The sequence below is a fragment of the Opisthorchis viverrini genome (assembly GCF_000715545.1).
Source record: "Opisthorchis viverrini unplaced genomic scaffold opera_v5_173, whole genome shotgun sequence".
Taxonomy (NCBI): domain Eukaryota; kingdom Metazoa; phylum Platyhelminthes; class Trematoda; order Opisthorchiida; family Opisthorchiidae; genus Opisthorchis; species Opisthorchis viverrini.
The window spans coordinates 382,508-401,707 of NW_008751827.1; the positions used below are offsets into that span (position 1 = coordinate 382,508).

At 44.4% G+C, this 19,200-nt stretch overlaps 1 protein-coding gene across 1 annotated transcript in view; it reads right to left on the reverse strand.

Moving 5' to 3' along the window:
* T265_14289 (hypothetical protein) overlaps positions 1-19,200 on the reverse strand; it is a gene marked incomplete at both ends in the record, with an annotated part of 28,713 nt that overhangs the window by 8,014 nt on the left and 1,499 nt on the right. Inside the window, 9 exons of the mRNA XM_009172966.1 lie at positions 1,386-1,534; positions 2,527-2,851; positions 4,044-4,667; positions 5,787-5,906; positions 10,304-10,387; positions 10,914-11,050; positions 11,260-11,626; positions 12,054-12,210; positions 18,297-18,521. Coding sequence (XP_009171230.1) covers positions 1,386-1,534; positions 2,527-2,851; positions 4,044-4,667; positions 5,787-5,906; positions 10,304-10,387; positions 10,914-11,050; positions 11,260-11,626; positions 12,054-12,210; positions 18,297-18,521 — 2,188 coding nt within the window. The remainder of the gene's footprint in view (positions 1-1,385; positions 1,535-2,526; positions 2,852-4,043; positions 4,668-5,786; positions 5,907-10,303; positions 10,388-10,913; positions 11,051-11,259; positions 11,627-12,053; positions 12,211-18,296; positions 18,522-19,200) is intronic.

Sequence of the window (19,200 nt, forward strand, 5' to 3'; positions counted from 1 at the left end):
CCTGACTACCAATGGTTTGACACACTAACAGCAATAATTCTGTTCAGCGTCGTGTCACCAACAGCCACAACGTGGGCACGTCGATATCATTGCGAATCGGTATTTCGTAAAGAGGCCTAGGGAGCACGAAAACTGACGGATGAAAATAAAACTGTCGGATACCCGCGCTTAGCCTGAAATTCCTCGAGATGTGTAGCCCGGTAGGTCGCTTTTTCCGTTTGTTGTCCGTTTGTTCACCTAGCTAACTATCAGATCTCCGCCTCTCATTATTCCGTCTAGTTTACATGGTATAAAAGCCATTCTGGTGTGAGTTACCCCGTCTTATTTATTGTGCTCAGGACTGGTCCACTTGTATGATATAGAGAGGAAAGTTGTCTAATTTGATCTAAGTCCAAATATGCGCATTTCTTGATGAAAATGTGCTCAGATGATGGAGAGAATGCTGTGTTACTCTGTTAGCAAGGCAACTTCGGTTTCGAATGACGAAATCATGATTTTCGTTCCTTGTTGATCAACTTTTATCTTATATTTGTAGACTTATGGTTTCTTCTTGGGCTGACACATCTCTGTGGGCGGCTGCGCATTGGAGGCTGAAAATGAGGCGCGATGTGACCGCTGAAGTTTACCGCGAGTTTCCTAGAGCTGAACAGAACAAAGATTCACGACAACTAGCATCCATTCCAAATAGGTTTATTTGTTTGCTGGAGTATATTCGCAAATTAATAACAGGTTTTTATTACTTACTACTTACGAGCAGGCAGGCGTATTATTGAGAAGACTTTGTTTCGGCGCAGTAAAACTTGGAAAGTGACCTATGTCGAATTAGTGGAGGTAGTGCACGGTGTAAAGGAGTTGGGAACAAGATTTAGCCGAAACAGAATCAGGTGATGTCAGTTCTGGGTATAAAAACGCGATCCAAAGCCAAAAATAAGCAAGGTCTTCTTGTCCGCATCGACCAACAACGAGGCGAGAAAACCCCTGCATTATAAGACTGCAACTAAACACCGCGGGCAACTATATGAAGTGTGAGCTGTTGGTGCGAGCACTGGCGATATCTCTTCGCATGGTGGCGAAACGCTTTCAAGCCAATTACCAAGCTAGGTGAACAGATCAACTGTCACCTGTCCACGAACCAATTCACCCACGCGAGCCACCAGTATTTAGACACGATGTTAACTCCACATCCTATTTCCCGTCACAGCTAATTAAAAATCTGAAACCGGTCATAGTATGCGCAGAACACAATTATGCGTTATCAAACGTTCGACAGGGATGAAGCGCCAGTGTATTGATGATGAAATGCATGAAAGGGACCAAATAAGGCAACAAATTCGTTTCATTTCGTTGGTAGTAATGAGACGGGAAAAGAACCCAGATGGACGTACTTGCAAGCGACGGTTGGGTAGCGCTCGAATGTTACAGTTCGCTTCAAACAGTTCTTGCATTTGAAATACCGCTTCAAACCCTTCAAATAGACTACCGAATGATTGCTCTTACGGCAATCGTCAGACAGCTTCCATGCACGGTAGTTACACTGGAAATAGGAAAGAATATAGGATAGAATATAGGTTAGTCCTGAAAAATGGTGGCGTTAAAACACAGGTTTTTCACCTATTGTGGTCACATTGACCGAGTGACCTGCAAGACAGGATTTAAACCGAGAAAGTGACACTCATGAGGGGACAACGGTTGTGAGGGTGTCCATTATCTGCACAATGCTCTCAGCTGCAAAATTTTCACCAGTCGAGTAAAACGTTTTACACCAAAATGTTGCATTTTGTCGCGTAAATGCGCAAACCAAAAACTGTCCTAATCTACTTTCATATTTTTGCATCTCACCATGCCTCTGGCTGAAAAGTCTTGTGGGATAATTTCCCAGCATTGCTGAGAATCCTGGGTGCCTAAATGAGGCTGGAAAGTTTGGACTTGTACTCTCAACCCAATTGCCTAGTTGCTTTAGTCCACCAGGGACATGTCATAACTTTCGAAAATTCCGCTCCATTGTGCGAATACTGAGTGCCGTTGTGAGCAGCTTAAAACTTCAAACACGTTGCGCCGCCATGCACTGACAATTTGCTGTGATCGCACAACCCCGGTGCAGGAAAAGGCAAGTTAACTTGAAAAGACCTATAGTGGGACTGTGAAGTAAACGACGGGATTATCCACAAGGTTGTATTGGAGCACTGGAGATTGGGTGTGAACCGTCGAGATATAAACTTTGACCATTCGGAGGGCCTGTTTTACGGCGCAACAGTTAGTTTGGTCTAGAGTCTGTTTACTCCGGAAGGCCGGTCGCCAGACACAAATACGCCCGACTGAGACGAACTTAGAGTGCATGTCGAAAACAACATAAAATACGGAAGAATAAAACCGGAATATTCTTAGTGTATCAAAGTTACAGACAGTGACTAGCTATCCGCACACCGGATAATATCCAGGGTTTCTCGTATCAAAAGATAATCAATGATTTAGGTTGAAGAATGATGACCGATGAGGAAGATGAAGTAAATCTCAGGAAAAACTCACTGTTTTGCAGCATACATAAGTACACTGTTCCTCTGTTTTGCCTGTCAGTTTTTGTTCAAATTCGTCCCTTTTTTCAAGTACAGCCATTCGAGCTTGTTCGGAATTTATTTCGGCCTCAGCAATGAGACCCGTGTGAGATGATCCTTCGCGGACTTTTTTCGCCAGCTCAGCTAATCTATTTTTCCGAGCAGCTGCTGCACTCATCTCAGGTGGCTCGTTTTCCGTTCCATTCGGATGCGCGTCCAAGCTAGGGGGATTTGAACTCGAAACTGGTTTGGCTGCAGAGGAGCCCAGCGAGTTGTTGTCCAGTATTTGGGATAGCGGTCTGTTGCGAAGGAAAAAAGAATGTTTAACGGAAAGGGTTAGTAAGTGCAGAAACAGTGGATTGTATCTAAGGGTATGAAGACCGAAATGGCCAGTGGTTTGATGAAGAGCAACAAAAACACATTGACAACCTACTTTGATTGTTCGCCGAGCTAATTAGGCAAGTTTTCAGGATTACTATGCATTTAACCAATCGTCAATATTCAAACAATGAAGACATCTTAAGTGATTTGTCGAAGAAGCTGAGTGTTAAGAAGTCCAATCATAGCTCCTAACCTCTCAGTCTTCGTTGGCATTCGCTCGGGTGGCTGATGATTTGATCACCGAGCTTGGTAACTAGCTTGCAAACGTTGTCACCAAGCAGTGGATGATGATGTCTCCCCAACTGGTGACGAAACGTTTGCGAGCCAATTATCCGGTTCAGTGAACAAATCAATGGCCATCTGATCAACCAGAGCCACCCGTATTTCAGTACCTTTCCAACCCCTTGTAGGTAGTTCTAGCATTAACTTGGGTATTTTTCTATCTATGGTTGTGTGGCGGTTGTACTACGGAACTGATCAGATATTCTACTGTGGTTAGCGATGACAGCCTACAGTTTTTGCGGGCGAAGTAAAGATGAGTTGGGACCAGAAGTTGTCTGCGTCGCGTGGCAGACACCATGGGGGGAGCCAGGGAGAACAACGAAATCACCATTGCTTTAGTTGCTTATTTAATTACTTAGTTAACTCATTAATTAACTGATTTCACCAACCACAATGATGGACAAAGCCGTGCCGTGGCCGGCTTTTAGAGGTAGTTAAGTTTCATTAGAAACGAGTAGAAGCGAAGGCATGGGTTTTCGGGTAGATCTGAGTGAGGCTACGCGTGAGATCAGTTGTAGGGTGTCTTAGAAGTCATGTCATAGTCAGGAATTAATTCAGTTTGCAAATGGACCCTGATAATAACAGTTGCACAAGAAGGATCCCGACGGGCAGAAATATCCATTACAAGCAGTTCTCACTAGCCGAATAAACACATAACAGACAACAGCCTTACTTGATTTTGACTTCGACTGGGAGAGACGACAAACAGAAGGAAACGGCAAAAGATAATCACAAGAAAAGCCTTATTTTACCTAGAAGATAGGATGCCCATCTCATTTTGCATTCATACAATACCAGATAACGAAACAGAACGGAAAAACAACTTACGACGGTCTGTGGCGATCCGCTGACTGCTCTCCTAAAGAGGCCTTGATTGAGACTTCACTGCGCTGCTTAGCTCGGGCTTCCATGGCTTTTAGTCCACCTTTCGCTTTCACCAGCTGGCTCGCACGCAGTCTGGCCCCAGAAAGTATGGGCGACATCGGTGTTTGTGAAGTAGACACGGGACCCAAGTCGATAAAATCTCCCGGTCGTAGGTCATTAGTGAGTTTCACCGCCTGTTTTTTTGATCGGGCTGCGAAAAAGTCAGAGAAGGTAAAACCAACTTTTGGATCCGCTGACGGTCTGCACACATGAGAGTGAGACTGCGTCTCCATCGAGCATGATGTGCCCGGGTCTTGTGACCTAGAATTTACTGACGTATTTTTAACTTCTAGTAGCTGCGTGCTGCGTTCTAGATGTCGCAGAAGGTTCATAGACCCGGCAGTCGGTCGGTGAAGTGCCTTCACAAGTTTGCGCTCCGGTGAAGACAATGGCTGTGACGGAGGAGGTCGGGAAGGATCGCCAGCACCGTCAACCCGATGTTGTTGAGTTGCGAGTCCGACGGAACTGTCCACGGTATAGCCAGCGGCTGACAACTTTGCCACTGTCAGTTTGACTCGTGATTCGGAACTTTGACCATGATGAAAATAAAAATGGACTGGATAGTAGTTGCGAATGGATTCAAAAAGTAAAATACGTCAATAATTGCACAATGAAGAAACACTCGCTGATAGGCGAAGGACACCGTGACAACAAACTACACGTAAAAATGCATGGCGGCAGTAATTCATGAAGGATAGTATTACCTTTTGAAAAATAACATATCAGTAATAATAAAAAACGGCTCGTGCGTGTCTGGAAACCGGATTGGTACTCGGCCATGTCTCTTTCCTTCGGTTCCATTCACAAGCGTTTTTTCGCGAATAAATGAAGTATAGCATTTTTGCGCACGAGTATTCTTAGGTAGAACCATACTGATGGACAGTAAGCACAAAAGTAGCTTGCTTTCGTGAAAAAAACGTATCGGGTTTAGTAAACTGATTACAGTGCTACGTGAATCGACAACCTGCCTGTTGTATATTTGGGTAAATCGTCCAGCACACGAGTGCGTACCTTCGCAGTATCAAAATACGATTACGGATTACGTCGAGAAGAACTCGAAAATCCCTGAAGGTAGGTGCGAAATAGCTATGAGGTCACATAGTTCACAGTCTCGTCATGCGTAGTTATCATTAAGATGTGCGTTCTGCTGGGTGCTGTAACATGAAGCTTGATGCTGGTGATGAAAAATGCACATCACCGTAACTTTTACGCCACTCTCGAGGATCAGAAAAGATACAGCGTAGCCGGTAAACGTGGGGGGATCTTGACAAAAATTTGTTCCTGTATGCTGATAACGGAAGATGGGAGTCTAGTACGTACGTAGCTTAACGAGAGTACGGCGGGACTGAACGAAACCGGTCACTGTCAAGTGTTAGTTCTCACAAGAACCGGGATAGGTGCGAGGCAGGTGTCTATGTGATCTAATTGAAATACAAACGTCTTTCCGTGCACGTTGTGAATAAAAGGCATCGGATGGGCACGATAATGTCATAGCGTGTTTAGGAAGTTCGTTCAAATCACGATAGTACTGCAACTATCGTTCCACTTCTGACATGAGGGCGGTCCACTCACATAAGCAAGCCCTGGCGCCACACCTACACCCTATCATTCTGTAACAAGGACGGAGACCGCCAAACGAAAGCTTACCGCGAGGGTGAAACGGGGTTGAACATTTTTGAAGTTGGTAAGCTGTACACTCCAGGCTCATTCACAGGTGGTCGATCACCCTTGTAACGATTCGTCGGCCGCTTCTTTAGGGCAGGATGGCTGCAAGAAGCAAAAACAGTTCGAAAACATTAACGTTTATTCACACCAGCCACAGATCAACTGAAAACGCTCTGTGGTTAACAACCATTTGGGAAACCTCATTAGCATGTTACGACACATTCGGGGTTGGTTCTGAAGCAGATCTCAGCTCAAAGTATTAAAAGGGCAGAAGTAGATAAGAAACGCTAGGGACATATCGACTGACCGACGAGGCAACGAGTCAGATGAAGCGAAAAATAGGATATATCCGGGCGTTTATAGGCCCATATAACATAGTTGCATATTTGAATTAATGTGACTTTGTGGCGGGTAAGACATTTTGCATTCAATTCATCCCCGTTTTGAAAAGTCCTCCACTTCTGTTGTGGCGTACTGGTCAATCCACATCAAAAAGGAAAAATACTGAACTCCAGGTTCGGTCTTGCTAGGATCTATCAGTAGTACACACACCTTGCCGGAATCTGAACCCCGGAAATCTGACACACGAAGCCAGCGTACCGATGCCACCTCAGCAGGACATGCTGATGCGGTCATTGAAGATCAGTGTCCAAACGAAAGAATTGAGTCGGGGATACAAACATTTTCCCAAGGCTTAAATGCCATTGACCCAAAGTGAGTTGTGTCGGGAAACAGTAGCGAACTTCAAACATACGAAAGCAAACAGTTTTCGGCAGTAAATACTACTAAAAATTATATTCAAACAGGGTTGAACGCGAACTGAAAATGAAGCTGAATAGTGAAGTGATAGTTCGCTTGACCCGGATGAAATATAGCCCGAAGACTTATTTAAAAAGGGCAAAATTGCATCAAAAACAGAAACTGAATGAAAACAGGTAGAGCGTGAAAACTTTGGTTGCTTCTTCCACCAAGGGGTTGAGGACACTCCACATCATGCGGGTATTGAATCAACGCGACATATGGTTGACCGTCACTCAAGATCAAACAAGGTTGCCTCTAGCGATCGGTCAAAATGGCTTACAGTCAAAAGTTGCCAGTAAGGAGTAAACACTTCGTGATCGTTTCACTCGAAGCATATCGGTCTCAAGACGCCGAAAATATATCAAGACCAACCGCCAACTTTCACAATTCGCTCACCGATGGTGTAGCCTCGGTGATTCATTAGAACGACCTGTTAGTTTTTGGAAATAGAAGAGCTATAATAATGGTGAGTCTATCCCGTGACCAGGTGCTCAGAATAAATATTCCAGCGATGGTAAATTTTTACGGCTGTGATGAGAGACGACCGATCTGAACACGTAAAAGTTTACCTAACACGACCTGTGTGGCTAGATCTCCACCTCAGTTTTTAATGTGCGCATTCACTTAAGCCTGTTTTCTGGACAGAGTCGCGTTCCTGACTAGGGGACGTTTCTTTGAGCACACTAGCCGGCCACACGTGCTTGAACAAGCTCTCACCAAAACTAACTTATTCAGCGATACGTAGTTTTAAATCCAAGAAAGCACTCATCGCACGAGCAGAATCACCATCACGGTCGATAACCGACACAAAAGTATTGATCCTTCTATAAGGAATCACTTTCGAGGAGATTTGTCCTTCGATGAAATTGAAGAAGAAACAACCGCAGGGTGCAAGAAGTCTCTTGCACATATATTTCAATCGGGGTTCGACAGTTACTCCTGTGATATTAGGCTCAGTAGTCACATAACAGCGGATGTATTCGAGCATAACGGCCACATCATCGTTGGATTAAGAGTAATAAATTTCCGTTGTCGTCTCAAACTTAATTTAATCCCCTTGCAATAGTGATTAGCTAGATCCCTCTGAAATACACCTGCCTAGCTCCGCAGTCTGAGTGTAGTACCCATTCTATACTGCGATAGCATTGTGCTTGGAGTACGTTAGGTTGTTCCACGCCTGACTCATCCGTGGTACTGCCTGCGTAATGTTTCTCTCAGAAGAGGTGTGGAGTTTTATTCGGTGCCCCGAACCGCGACGTTATTCGTCTTATTCGTCATTTAGTTCAGTGAAATTCGTCTATTGAAAGCAATAGCTTTATGAACCTACGAGGGTGTTTTTTAACATTCATAACTTTAATAGATAGAATAGAACGAATATACGAACAAGATAAACACATTATACAGAGGACAAGATGTAACATACAACAGTGCAGTAGGCGGAAAATTACGGCGAATGATGCTCAAAGGTGGGACTGTATTGAATTTCGGTTAACCATCAGGCCGGCCATCTGACAAGAGAGTTGTATGCAGCAACTCCAGCAAACGCGTTCTCCAGTTCTGACCTTGCGCTCGAGGCCGCAACAGCTTTAGAGAGAACACTTACCTGCATCAGTCAATATTTTAAATCAATGTGAGAGAAAGAGAAACTACATAAGAAGGTCTGTAATACTTGGAAATCGGTTTGAAGTGGTGCAACAGCGAGAAGGAATCTTTTTGTCTGAGGCAGTGTGACTAGTGCGTGCGGATGCATTCATTGAAAAAAGGTTCCATCAGCTGTCTGCGAAAAGGAAAGATCCTAAGATGCAGAGTAAAAAAGAAGGACTTCTTAACAAAATACACCCATTTGCATACTGATTTGGTTTTGATGAGAGACTCACCTGGAACGCAGCTGAATATCTCGTTTATGAGACTTTGTTTAGTTAAGACAAATCAGAAGTGCGGACACCGAGAGAAAATACGGTTAGCCGTCCCGTCCAAGCAGGTTTACGCTACATGGAACGTGGCACCGAACTATCTGGAATGCTTAGATTACAAAGTCCCGAAAAGGAGAGTTGGTGCTCTAGCACTCTCTCTCACACACAAGCAGGATCAATGTTTTGGTGGTCATTAAAAACAGAGGACAGACAGGTTTGCAATCTACCTCCTGCTTTTGGTGATGATTAAGATATCAGCCAAATAGCCCTTGTAAAGAGGGACGACAGTATGAATTTCAGTTGCTTCATTTTGCCCTTTTTTGTTCATAAAGACCTCGGCAAAAGTGATCCAAGACAGACTTCCATTAGTCAAATCATCACAATGAGCATAGCTGCTGAGACTGTGGAGAACAAAACCTGTCATACTAAGTACCTCAGAATAAGACCCCCAAGGAAGTGAATGCGTAAGAACGTAAAAAGGGAGTGGTTTTATAAAAAGTCGAATAAAAAACTACGGTTTTGGTGAGGGCCACATTGGCAAATAAAAACATCAAAAGAGCATACCGTTGGAGTCGAAGTATCCGTACTTTCTAAGTATTGTGAAGATTATTCTTATAGTTATACAAGCCCGTTAACTGGGCTATGGTGTGGTAAGTACACCAGATTTATAAAACAATTGGAAAACTAAGAGATCTGGAATCACGACACTCAGTGGGTCTAAGCGTGCGTCTGCCATGAAAAAAAAACAATGCGGGCCTCATGAGTAATATGTTCCGCCACTGATGCCATATTATTGAATCGGTTATTGGCACTAAACATGGAAGCGACTGGTAAAAAGCTCACTTAGGTGAAAAATATCATCCGTAATCCATCGGTTAGAAGGCGCTTGGGTCCGATGAAGAATGCATCGTTTCAGAAAACGGTGAAAGAGGAACTGATTGTTCTTGGGACCTATCCAGGACACAATTCGTCTTGTTTGAAATCACAGCGCCGGAACCTTTGTCCGGTTTCCGTATCAGAGTGTTTTTATTCTCTAGGTATTGTTTTTTCAGTGCTGGATTGGTGAGGCGGGTACTGAGATCAACTAACTCAGTTTCAAACCAAACCAACCCTTGTTTTTTGAGTACAGTGAAGTAAATTTGGTTGAAGAATATTTTGAATTTCGTCTCGGTGTTGTACAAAAGTTAACTTCCCAAGTTGGTGTCGATGAGTTTGTGCCGTGCTTCGTTAGATCAGACGAAAAATTCCACTGCGTTTCTGTAATCCCCAAAGGCTGTTGAAGTTTATCACAACATCGCCTACATGTAGGGTTGACAATGATATGGTGGCTGAGAAATTAAATCTGGTTGGCAGACAAAGAAAGAAAATGTGAACTTTAGCCAGTTGAATGAGGATGGTTTTTGAGACGACTTTTCCGTGAAGGACGATATATTTTGTCAAATGGTTTCACAAACAACCGAACAGCGCAACCGTTCTGGGGAGAAGAACAATAATGTCAACCGGACAATCAGGTGAATACAACTCGAAGTAAAGCTTCGTGGCAGAGTGAAAGAATGGATAACATCGGAGATAATCCTGTTCACGAATCGTTGGGCACACAGAGAGCGTTGTATGCAAACGCGGAGTCATAGTGCGAAAATGGCCCAGCCAGTAGGTGCCCTGTTGCAAACTTCAACAGCTTAGGCGTATTGAAAGAAAAAATACTAACGAATAAATTGAAAACACGACGGACAACAAAAACTTTACAACCAACACAGGCGGGACAGCAAGGCGCGAAAGACATACCTGGAATCGAAAAATCCGGGTCGAGATGAACTGGCCTCATAATATGCTTTCTTTACGTGGAGGTCACAGTACCGACATACTGATCTGCGAAGACAGAGAGATAAAGAAAGTTAGAAAACGGTTTCGATCGCTGCAAACATACAATATTTGGTGTTGAGGCAGCTGTGTTCCAAAAACCGGTAGCCTCGGTCCATAATGATGTCAGCACATTGTCCTTTTTCTTTACTTCGGCTGGAGATATCCCTGTAATCGTGATCAACACGCCCAAATGCATGAAAACACTGGAAGTCGGTGGTAACCGCGAGTAAGACTGGTGATGTTGTTCCTAATCGTCGTCAACTTAGTGGAAACTAACCCGAACCGAAATCCTACGTCACATATTAATGAGCATTAGGGTGGATAATAAAGACCACGCGACCTTGTGGAAAAACTGGTAACAACCAGGACTACGGGCACAGTACTCGATCAACTGATGTGCAAAGACATACCTTCCAGTAAAACCAACTCGTATCTTTATACCTAACACAACACAAGGATAGAAAGGCTGGAACAAACAGGTGCACTATCGATTTTCCCCGATACAGTTCAAAAAGCCTCGGCTGCCACTTACTTATTAATGACGTGGAAACATGATTGGCCCGATTTGTTCAGGGCTGCGCAAATCCCATAGTCTGGTGACTGACCCAACACCATCACATGCTGGGGAGAGGGCGGAGTGATTCCAACATCCTTGTCGTTAAAAGATGTCTAAAATTGTAATCCGGTGGAAAAGTTGATGGATTTAGTGGTTAGAACGTTCACTCCTTTAACCAGGCAGATGTGCCGTAGTCTAATTTACTATGTACCCCTTTGGAATCAATTCAAAGGGGTCAGAAAACCGCATAAGCTTAAATAATAATTTTACCAGGATGAAAAAATACGAAGCATGACAACCGAGATGTGAGCATGACACTTACAGAAGGATCTGACATCAAACGCGGTCCAAGGATGGCAACGACGCTGCCATCTGGTTCCTTCCATAACTTTTCGTGCGCGTCTCCGAACAGGAACAGCTTCACACAACCAATATGGGAACCCGGTCCAACCTGATCAAGATCACTAAGATGCCAAATGGAATAAATGCGATCGTTTTTAGAACGGCGAGGAGGCGTTTTCGACCCGATTACACCAACGACGACCAAACTGTCCGTAGAGCTTTGGCGCTTCGAAGAAGGCATGGACAGTGTCACTTGAGAGCGCTGGTGTTGGATAAATTGTAATAAACCGTATACCTGACGGTCGCTGGTGCGGTTCGCCCACAATTCCGAAGAAACTTTCGAGCGACTGAAAACCGCACATAAAGGTGGGATGAGAACAGAGCACAACTAAATTCAAGGCAAATGACGAGTGAAATTTTCACCAGGTCAGTTCACAACGTTCCCCCTAAACACAGCCACTGAACACATTCCATTCAAAATGGGCAAAAATACCAGCTAGAATGAGCTTACGCGGTGGGAAATCGCATCTACATGAGGATGCAATCCCATGAAGATGACAAAACCTTAAGAGGCACAAACGGTAGCTAGTTAATACAGTCTTATGAGATCAGTTAACTATGGTGATTTGGCACGTTTTCGAGATTCGCGATATTGTGATTCCGGGCGTTGGTACATACTCGAACAGGAACTAAGTGCAAATGGTGCAAGGAGTGTACGTAGAAATAAGCAATTAATTCAAAACTAATGAAACGGGCCATCACAAACAAACGTACTAGACACGGAGTTTTGTTGGGACAGCGAGCCAGTAGTCCGGAGCGCTGGACACCACAGATTTTTTCTCGGAATTATGGGGTGTTACAGGCGGATGATTGTCAGGTAGGGAAGACCGGCGCCGATCTGTTCGCAACTGTGCGTTGTTCAAATCTGAAACTGCATGCAGATCAGAAACACGACAGAACATAAACTAAGGCAGAAACAGGGTTCGTACAAGTTATACAAAATACGTTTGCGCACACCTGCCTTCTAACTATTTCGAAGTAAGACGGTAGAATTCTACCTAATGTCGTTCGGAACGGTCACGTCAACGAGCATCAACAGAAAAAATCAACTATTGTGTGGAGATAGGCCGTAATTTTCGATGCTGACACCAAGGGTTGGACACTGAAAGAGTAAACCCGGCGGAAGTGTCGCGGGAGGGATGGGCGATTCCATCAATCACTAGAGGGCGACCCTGCCCACTCGTTCCAGATCAAAAGGTTGGGCATGTTTTCTGGTTGAATTTGATGAGACCAGGGTTGACTTAAGAGGCTTAGTTACTTTTGAGTATGTTCTTATTTCTATAAGAACTTCCCATGGCTTGATTGCTGTCTTTCTCATAGAAATGAAGTAGTTCGATTGACAGTTCAACAACACCCGAAGCTAATACTCGAACGAAAACGTTACACACAATCAACTGAAGATAGACGACCTTCTTATCCCCATGTAAACCTTGGGAAACGGCCCGCCAGGTATACATTATCCTGCTGGATTGAATTGCTGCAGTAGGATTGATACAAGTTCACCTAAAGACGTACGAGAATAATATTGCATCGATATAAAATTCTTCTCACCTAACCAGACAGAAAATGGCATATATCGTTCTGGGAGATGTTTTGCAGATAGAGTTCAACCCCTCTTACAACACGTGAGGACATTAGGCAGAGAAGTTACGCAAAGGTTCAATAGGTCACAACACTTGAGTAGACTTACAAGGTTTCAGTTGTCAGCATGATAGAAATGTCACGTGATACAGTTAAGATCAATGCACGTCACATTTTGAGAGTAATGCGGAAAATGTGCCAGCTGGTTTACGAACAACAAGAAGACCGGATAAGCCCGAACAGTAAACAAGGAAGCCAGATCCTATGCTTTCGGTACAAAATGGAAGAAAAGGTATGATATCTATTACACATAACCAAAGGACAAAGGCGATTTGTTCCAATGGCAATGCAAACTGGTCTTTTTCAATTTTACTGTATAGAGCTACTAGAAAAAACTGGTTTAACTTTCAGTCTCCGGGTTAATGCACAAATATCCAAATGTGGGAGCCTATTTGGGAATGTTTGAAAGTACACGCGCGCTAGTACGATATTCACAAAGAAAGGACGATGCTGCATCATCAAGGACGTGAACGGAACAAAAATATCGGGTCAAGTGTTTGAACTATAAGCAGTAAAAATCCTAAAGCGACAAGGTCCAGATTATTACGAGTTAACTGAGAAGCTGGTTGCTTTCACCAGTCGATTTCTAGCCATTCCGCACGACCGAGTGGTATCCGAAGCGGACAAGGTGATATACAGCATCGACAGGCTGCATAAGAAACGCAACGGTCCATGTAGTCAGCTTTTTTTCAAAACCAGGGAAAAAAGATTTTCGTTCAAAACGATTGCTGAATAGTTTGCGCAAACATGTCACGGTTGCTGACCTGGCACGACGAATTCCATAATCCTTAACACGACACTGTGCATTGAGATGCAACGCTATTTGTTGTCCTTCGAGCTGTTGAGCAAAGCAATCGCATCAATACCCAGTACTCAATCGGAGATGGTCGCAGTTCCAATCCCAGCATGGTCTGGGAGATGCAGGTCCTTGATGTAACGCCCCCCCCCCCACAATAATCGTGTTCGGGCAGAACGATGATGAGATGAACAAATCACACAACAAAGAAATCTTTGTCAAATCACTTCGTGCGCGCGGCATTGTTCGGTGAATCTGAGCTTCGCCGGGCCTTAAAGCCGATTAATATGTTCATTCACTACGCGGTTGACCTTTGACCCTGTTCGGAGCTGAAAACATGTTGTTGTTGTTGTTGGTGGTGGTGGTGGTCAAACCGAGGTGATTGCCCGACCATTCCGCATTAAGTCGTCTGCTGCTATGGTGCCGGTCGGACAGACGTGCATAATAAAACGGCTTACGTCGGACGGATGAGAGATACAGACTGCAACAGAGGGGGCTGATATCCATAAGCACCACTGCACGCAACCGTTTGACGGACCAGATGTCTGTATACAAGGTTATGCAGATTTTGGGGCGTGACAAGTAAGGGTGAGGAATTCAGTGTATTGCAAAACACGCCCATGCAAATTTGCATGCATCGCGTTTGTTCCAACTGACGCGATCAAGTTATATCTCAGAGCTAAACAGTGGCTAAAGTGGGACTCAGTGTTGATCCCAAAGTGCTCTGGACAGATATTTTTGAGAAATGTTGCTGGCTAGGAAAAAATAGTTGAAAAAGGGTGAAACAGTTCAGTAGAATGCGCAGTTTGTCACAACTACTTTAAATACCCTTGGAGTTGACACAGAATATGTTCTGCGATTATCAGTCACCAACCTGAAAATCTACGTTCGACTAGTTTTACTGCTACAGTTGTCGCTGGTTTGTTCCATGAGCTGGCAATTTGATTGCATCCCCAATCGAGATGACACCATCAGTGCGTTGTTGGAGAGCGTAGTGGTGCGTCGCGATGGGTTGTTGGTTATTGTACTGCTACTAATAAAAAAGGGTATGTATAAGATCCATAAACCTGTCACATGCGATGTATGCACTCATCCGGGCTGATGTAGGAGTGCAAGCGTTTTATCCCCTCAACGAATTAATTCCAAGAAACAGCGAACCGAGCCATCACAACAACCAGGTCGTTTGTCTGACCGCACAACATGCACCACGACACGAGAGGCCGTGGCCGCTACATGGTGGCCTATGCTATTCACGCCAAAATGGAAAGCAATTACATGGTAGGATGTGTAATGAATTTGGACATTTACAACGGGAAATCGATAGTGAAGAAAAGACCCATTGAACTGATAACGCAGAGAAGGTGCTGATCGCACTGATCCATCTACACGGCGACAAATGAGAACCGCGAACAAATGGACCAGCACTGGACATAAAAGCCAGACAAGTTTTTGCGAAAGAACACGAAGAATTTCCATTTGATTTCCCGGACTGGGTATTGTATTACGTCTATCTATGATGCTTCATTTCAGAAGGGCTTGGTGAACAACCGGTAGTTTTACCAAGCCGTTCTGAAACGATAACTTCCTAGTCGGTCCCAAACTCTTTCCAATTGTGAAGCTGCTCGATTTACGGTCGACAGTACCTGGGTAAGATGAGCTACAACCAAAGGTGATGCACTGCGTGATCAATCGAGGGCTCCGCTTTTGAGCCCAAGAACGAGCACCGGTGAGTTTATCGGGCTATCTTATAATTCCGATCTCGGTAGTTGGTCAACATTGGGATTGCTCAAACCCCCATGAATCCGTCTAATAGCCGTGGCTTCGGAGATTCTAGAGATTACCGTTGTCTGTCGCGAGTAAAAAGTTGGTGTTCCAATGAGCGTGGTTGTGTCCACCACATCACCAGGCCAAAATATATCGTCGATTATCCGGGAATTCATCCCAGATAAGCGTGTTATCTTCAACTCGATGATCCGAGGAGTCTTTTTGGAGAGGTTGACAGAGAACGGCTTAAGCTTAAAATTGGTCGACGCCCTCAAACCTCCATATAGTTTGTGTATAGGTTAACAGTCGGATGCCATTACCCTTTCCGATATCTACTGGAATACGCCAGCGACATATTATCTCACTGTTCTCGCTCAGCGTTGACGAATGAAATCTTTCAAGCTGTTGACAGCGTCCCATACGTCGAACCAAGGAGCCCAGTTCATCGTCGGGGCTGTGCTCGCGTTAGAAAGTGACCACAACCAACAATCGTTCTGCCCGAGAAGGCAACAGAGGTCTATCGTCACAGAATGTTTTATTCACCACCAGAAAGCGTGGTAAACCAGTCGAATAGGTCACCCACTTGGGGAAAGAATTTGAGCCTCTTCAATCGGTTGTACCTGCCATCTTGTACCCTTGCCGACGTTTTGGCTTCAACTTTTCATTGTTTTGCGATTAGCAAACTCGGTAAACGGATCAACTACCATCTGATCAACCAACGTTAAACACAATCGAGGTACCTATATTTCGACAAATTGATCTTTAGAAACCCTGTAATAGTTTACAGAATTGCTTCCAGACGAAGGAGCATCTCATAAGACGCAAAGACATATAGTGGTCCTCTCAATAGAAATCATACGCCGGACCTAGTGAAAATCGTCCCTCCGTGGAAGGAGGTCCCGAATCTCAAACACTGATCGAATTTCCAGTTTTGTGCCACGATTGAATTTCCCTGAAGTCAGATATTCAACGTTTAAATTTTGATAGTAAATGTCTATATTTCACATTATTATCTCTACCCGGTCCGGTCCGGAATATCCCAGCACAGTTGGCGTCAAACACAAGGTACTATAAGGGTATTAAACTATTGATTTCTTGCAACATTATAATTTGAAGGCTTTCCTGTAACCTTAAATTGGGTTTGCACTTAGTTGTTACTCGCTGTCTAATGTTACTTTGTCTCGTTCGATTGATCGCCTCAAAACTTCTAATGAATATTATCCATGGTGAAGCAACAGAAGGAAGTTCCCTGACAAGTCCGCGTTGTCATGTTTGACCACCGTCACCGTCTGTAGTCGAAAGTAGTTCAACAGAACGGAGATTGGATTTCATTCGTGATCGTACAAACCGGCGAGTGGTATAGTCGGCGTCCCAAAATGGATAGAATTAGGCTAAATTCTGGTAGTTTTCCGCGTCTGAATCATCAAAGTATGTTTGTATTTATCTTGACGACAGAACGCATCTAACAATTGGCCAGAAGGTGTAGTGATGCGTTAAGGTTGAATAGCGTTCGAGTAAAATTTGCGCCAAACTTATGTCGAACAAATAGAACTTCGTCTAGAGGCGAGCCACTGTAAATAACCGAACGTCCCGTCGATCCGACGTACGTGTGGTGAGCCCGTTACAGACAACCATTCAGCTGTAACACCCTTTCGGTGCCTAACCGCCATGCCTCCCGAAGGAAGCACGATGGTTGGGCTACTGCCAAGTTGTCCAAGCCTAGACAGCGGAAGTGGGGAAAGGCGGAGTTCGGGTTTGAACCACGAACCTTCCGGTCAGTTAATTCGCAGTCTAACCACTGAGCCATATCGCCCCCCCTACAGAGCGAACGAAGGTACTCTCTGATTGGCCAGAATGTCAGCCAACCGGGATCGGAGCCCGTTGCCCCTTCAAGAAGATTCCAGCCTGATCTGGGGGAAAAATTTGGCGATAACCTTATAAATCGTTGTAATTCCCCTTATCTCAGTAACACGGTGCCTTTTGATATGCCGTAGAGGGTAGAGCAGCACCGTTCGCGAGGCGAATTTGCATGAGGCTTGAAGTGATATTCGGAGGAAGAATCATCCACTCTACAGTGGGTCCATATTCAAGGAAGTTAACGGTTACAGTTGCGAAGGCTATGAAAAGTGAGAAGCACAGACCTTTAAGAAACAGCAAGTAAAAACTCCAGTGGTTTCAGTAATATTCGATAATGCCCGGACTGGCAACAGTTAACAACCAGACAGTAGTTGAGCAATGTCTCAGGACGTCCCTTTGACTGAGCTTAAAGACTATCACTTAATTTTGAACGTCGCGTCACGCCATTTCCCATGTCATGTCCGTCTGAATGGCTGGACCGGTTAGTTGGATTTCCATCCACAAAACTTGGCATTTAACAAATGAGTGCACAGCACTCTGAACCATCCTTAGTGTTGCCTGAAAACAAAACCGAGCCAACCATCGCTGTGCTTACACTCAATTGCACAGATTATTGTTAACTGTATCACATACAAACCATAAAACCTTCCCCTTGCACTGAAACCTAAATCTGGTGAGATCAGTAAGCTGTACCCTAAGGGCGAATCGGTGATAACCGGTCGGGCTTTTCAAAGCCTCGGTTCAACAAAGCTACGTATAAATTAATGGGCAAAGGCTAAATAATGTTCTGAAGAAATGTGGTCCATGGTGGAGAACAATAGGGCCAAAACTGTTAAAACTTTCCAGTCATTGTCAGAGCATTTGGCCTTCGTTTGTGAGACCGAATAACAAAAACTTACGGGCTTTTTGACGACGGGCAGCACATGCAGCCAATGATGCGCTGACAGAGATGGGCCCTTTCGAGCCGCTCAGAGAAGTCGACGGAGTTTGACAAGCGTCCACCGAAGTCTGGACGATAGCCCGTTCTACCTGTTGCTCGATCTCGGCTTCCTTCTGCTTGCGCCGTGCAACTGAAAGACTCTTCTGAATCCGGGCACCGCATTCGGACAGAGATACGTCCTGTTCTGGCGAAAAAAAACACGAAATGGATAAGACGCTTGTGATTACGGGTAGCGGACGTCCCGTAGAGTTGATAGCTTTGGACTAGAAAAACCAGCTAGTACTGTGCATGCAAATATATATTTATGCCTGAGCATTTGAGTGACTTGAGGTGTCTTTTCGAACCACAACCAGTCATACAGGTGGAGAGAAGCCGTGACTTACAGACATATTGTGAGCATTTCACTTGTATGGTGGATTCCGTGGAAGACCTATTCTACTAATGTCTATTGCCATCGTTGTAAGCGGCTCCCGAGGATTTCAGTGTGGGTCCGTCCATTAACCCAAGTTAGATTCCAAACCAATTTTACCAGATCGTTTAACCACTAAAAAACTAGTATACATTCAAAAATCAATCGATTTGTCAGCTACAAATCATGTACCATAGGTACGATGGCTCCAACTGCTACAGTTTCGATCGACGGAAAAGGATAGAAAGTGGATAGTGGAGAAAGTGCGATAGCATGTTTGGTTAGTTCGGGAACCAGGTAGCTATGCATCGAAGGCGATAACTTTGATGCATGAGTGCCACTGACTGCGCGATTGGGCTACATCTGCCAGTATCATTAACCATTTGGGAATTGAATCTAGAAGTCCCTATCCAGGGGGGCGCCAGTTGTCGACGAAATGGTAGAATTTGAACTG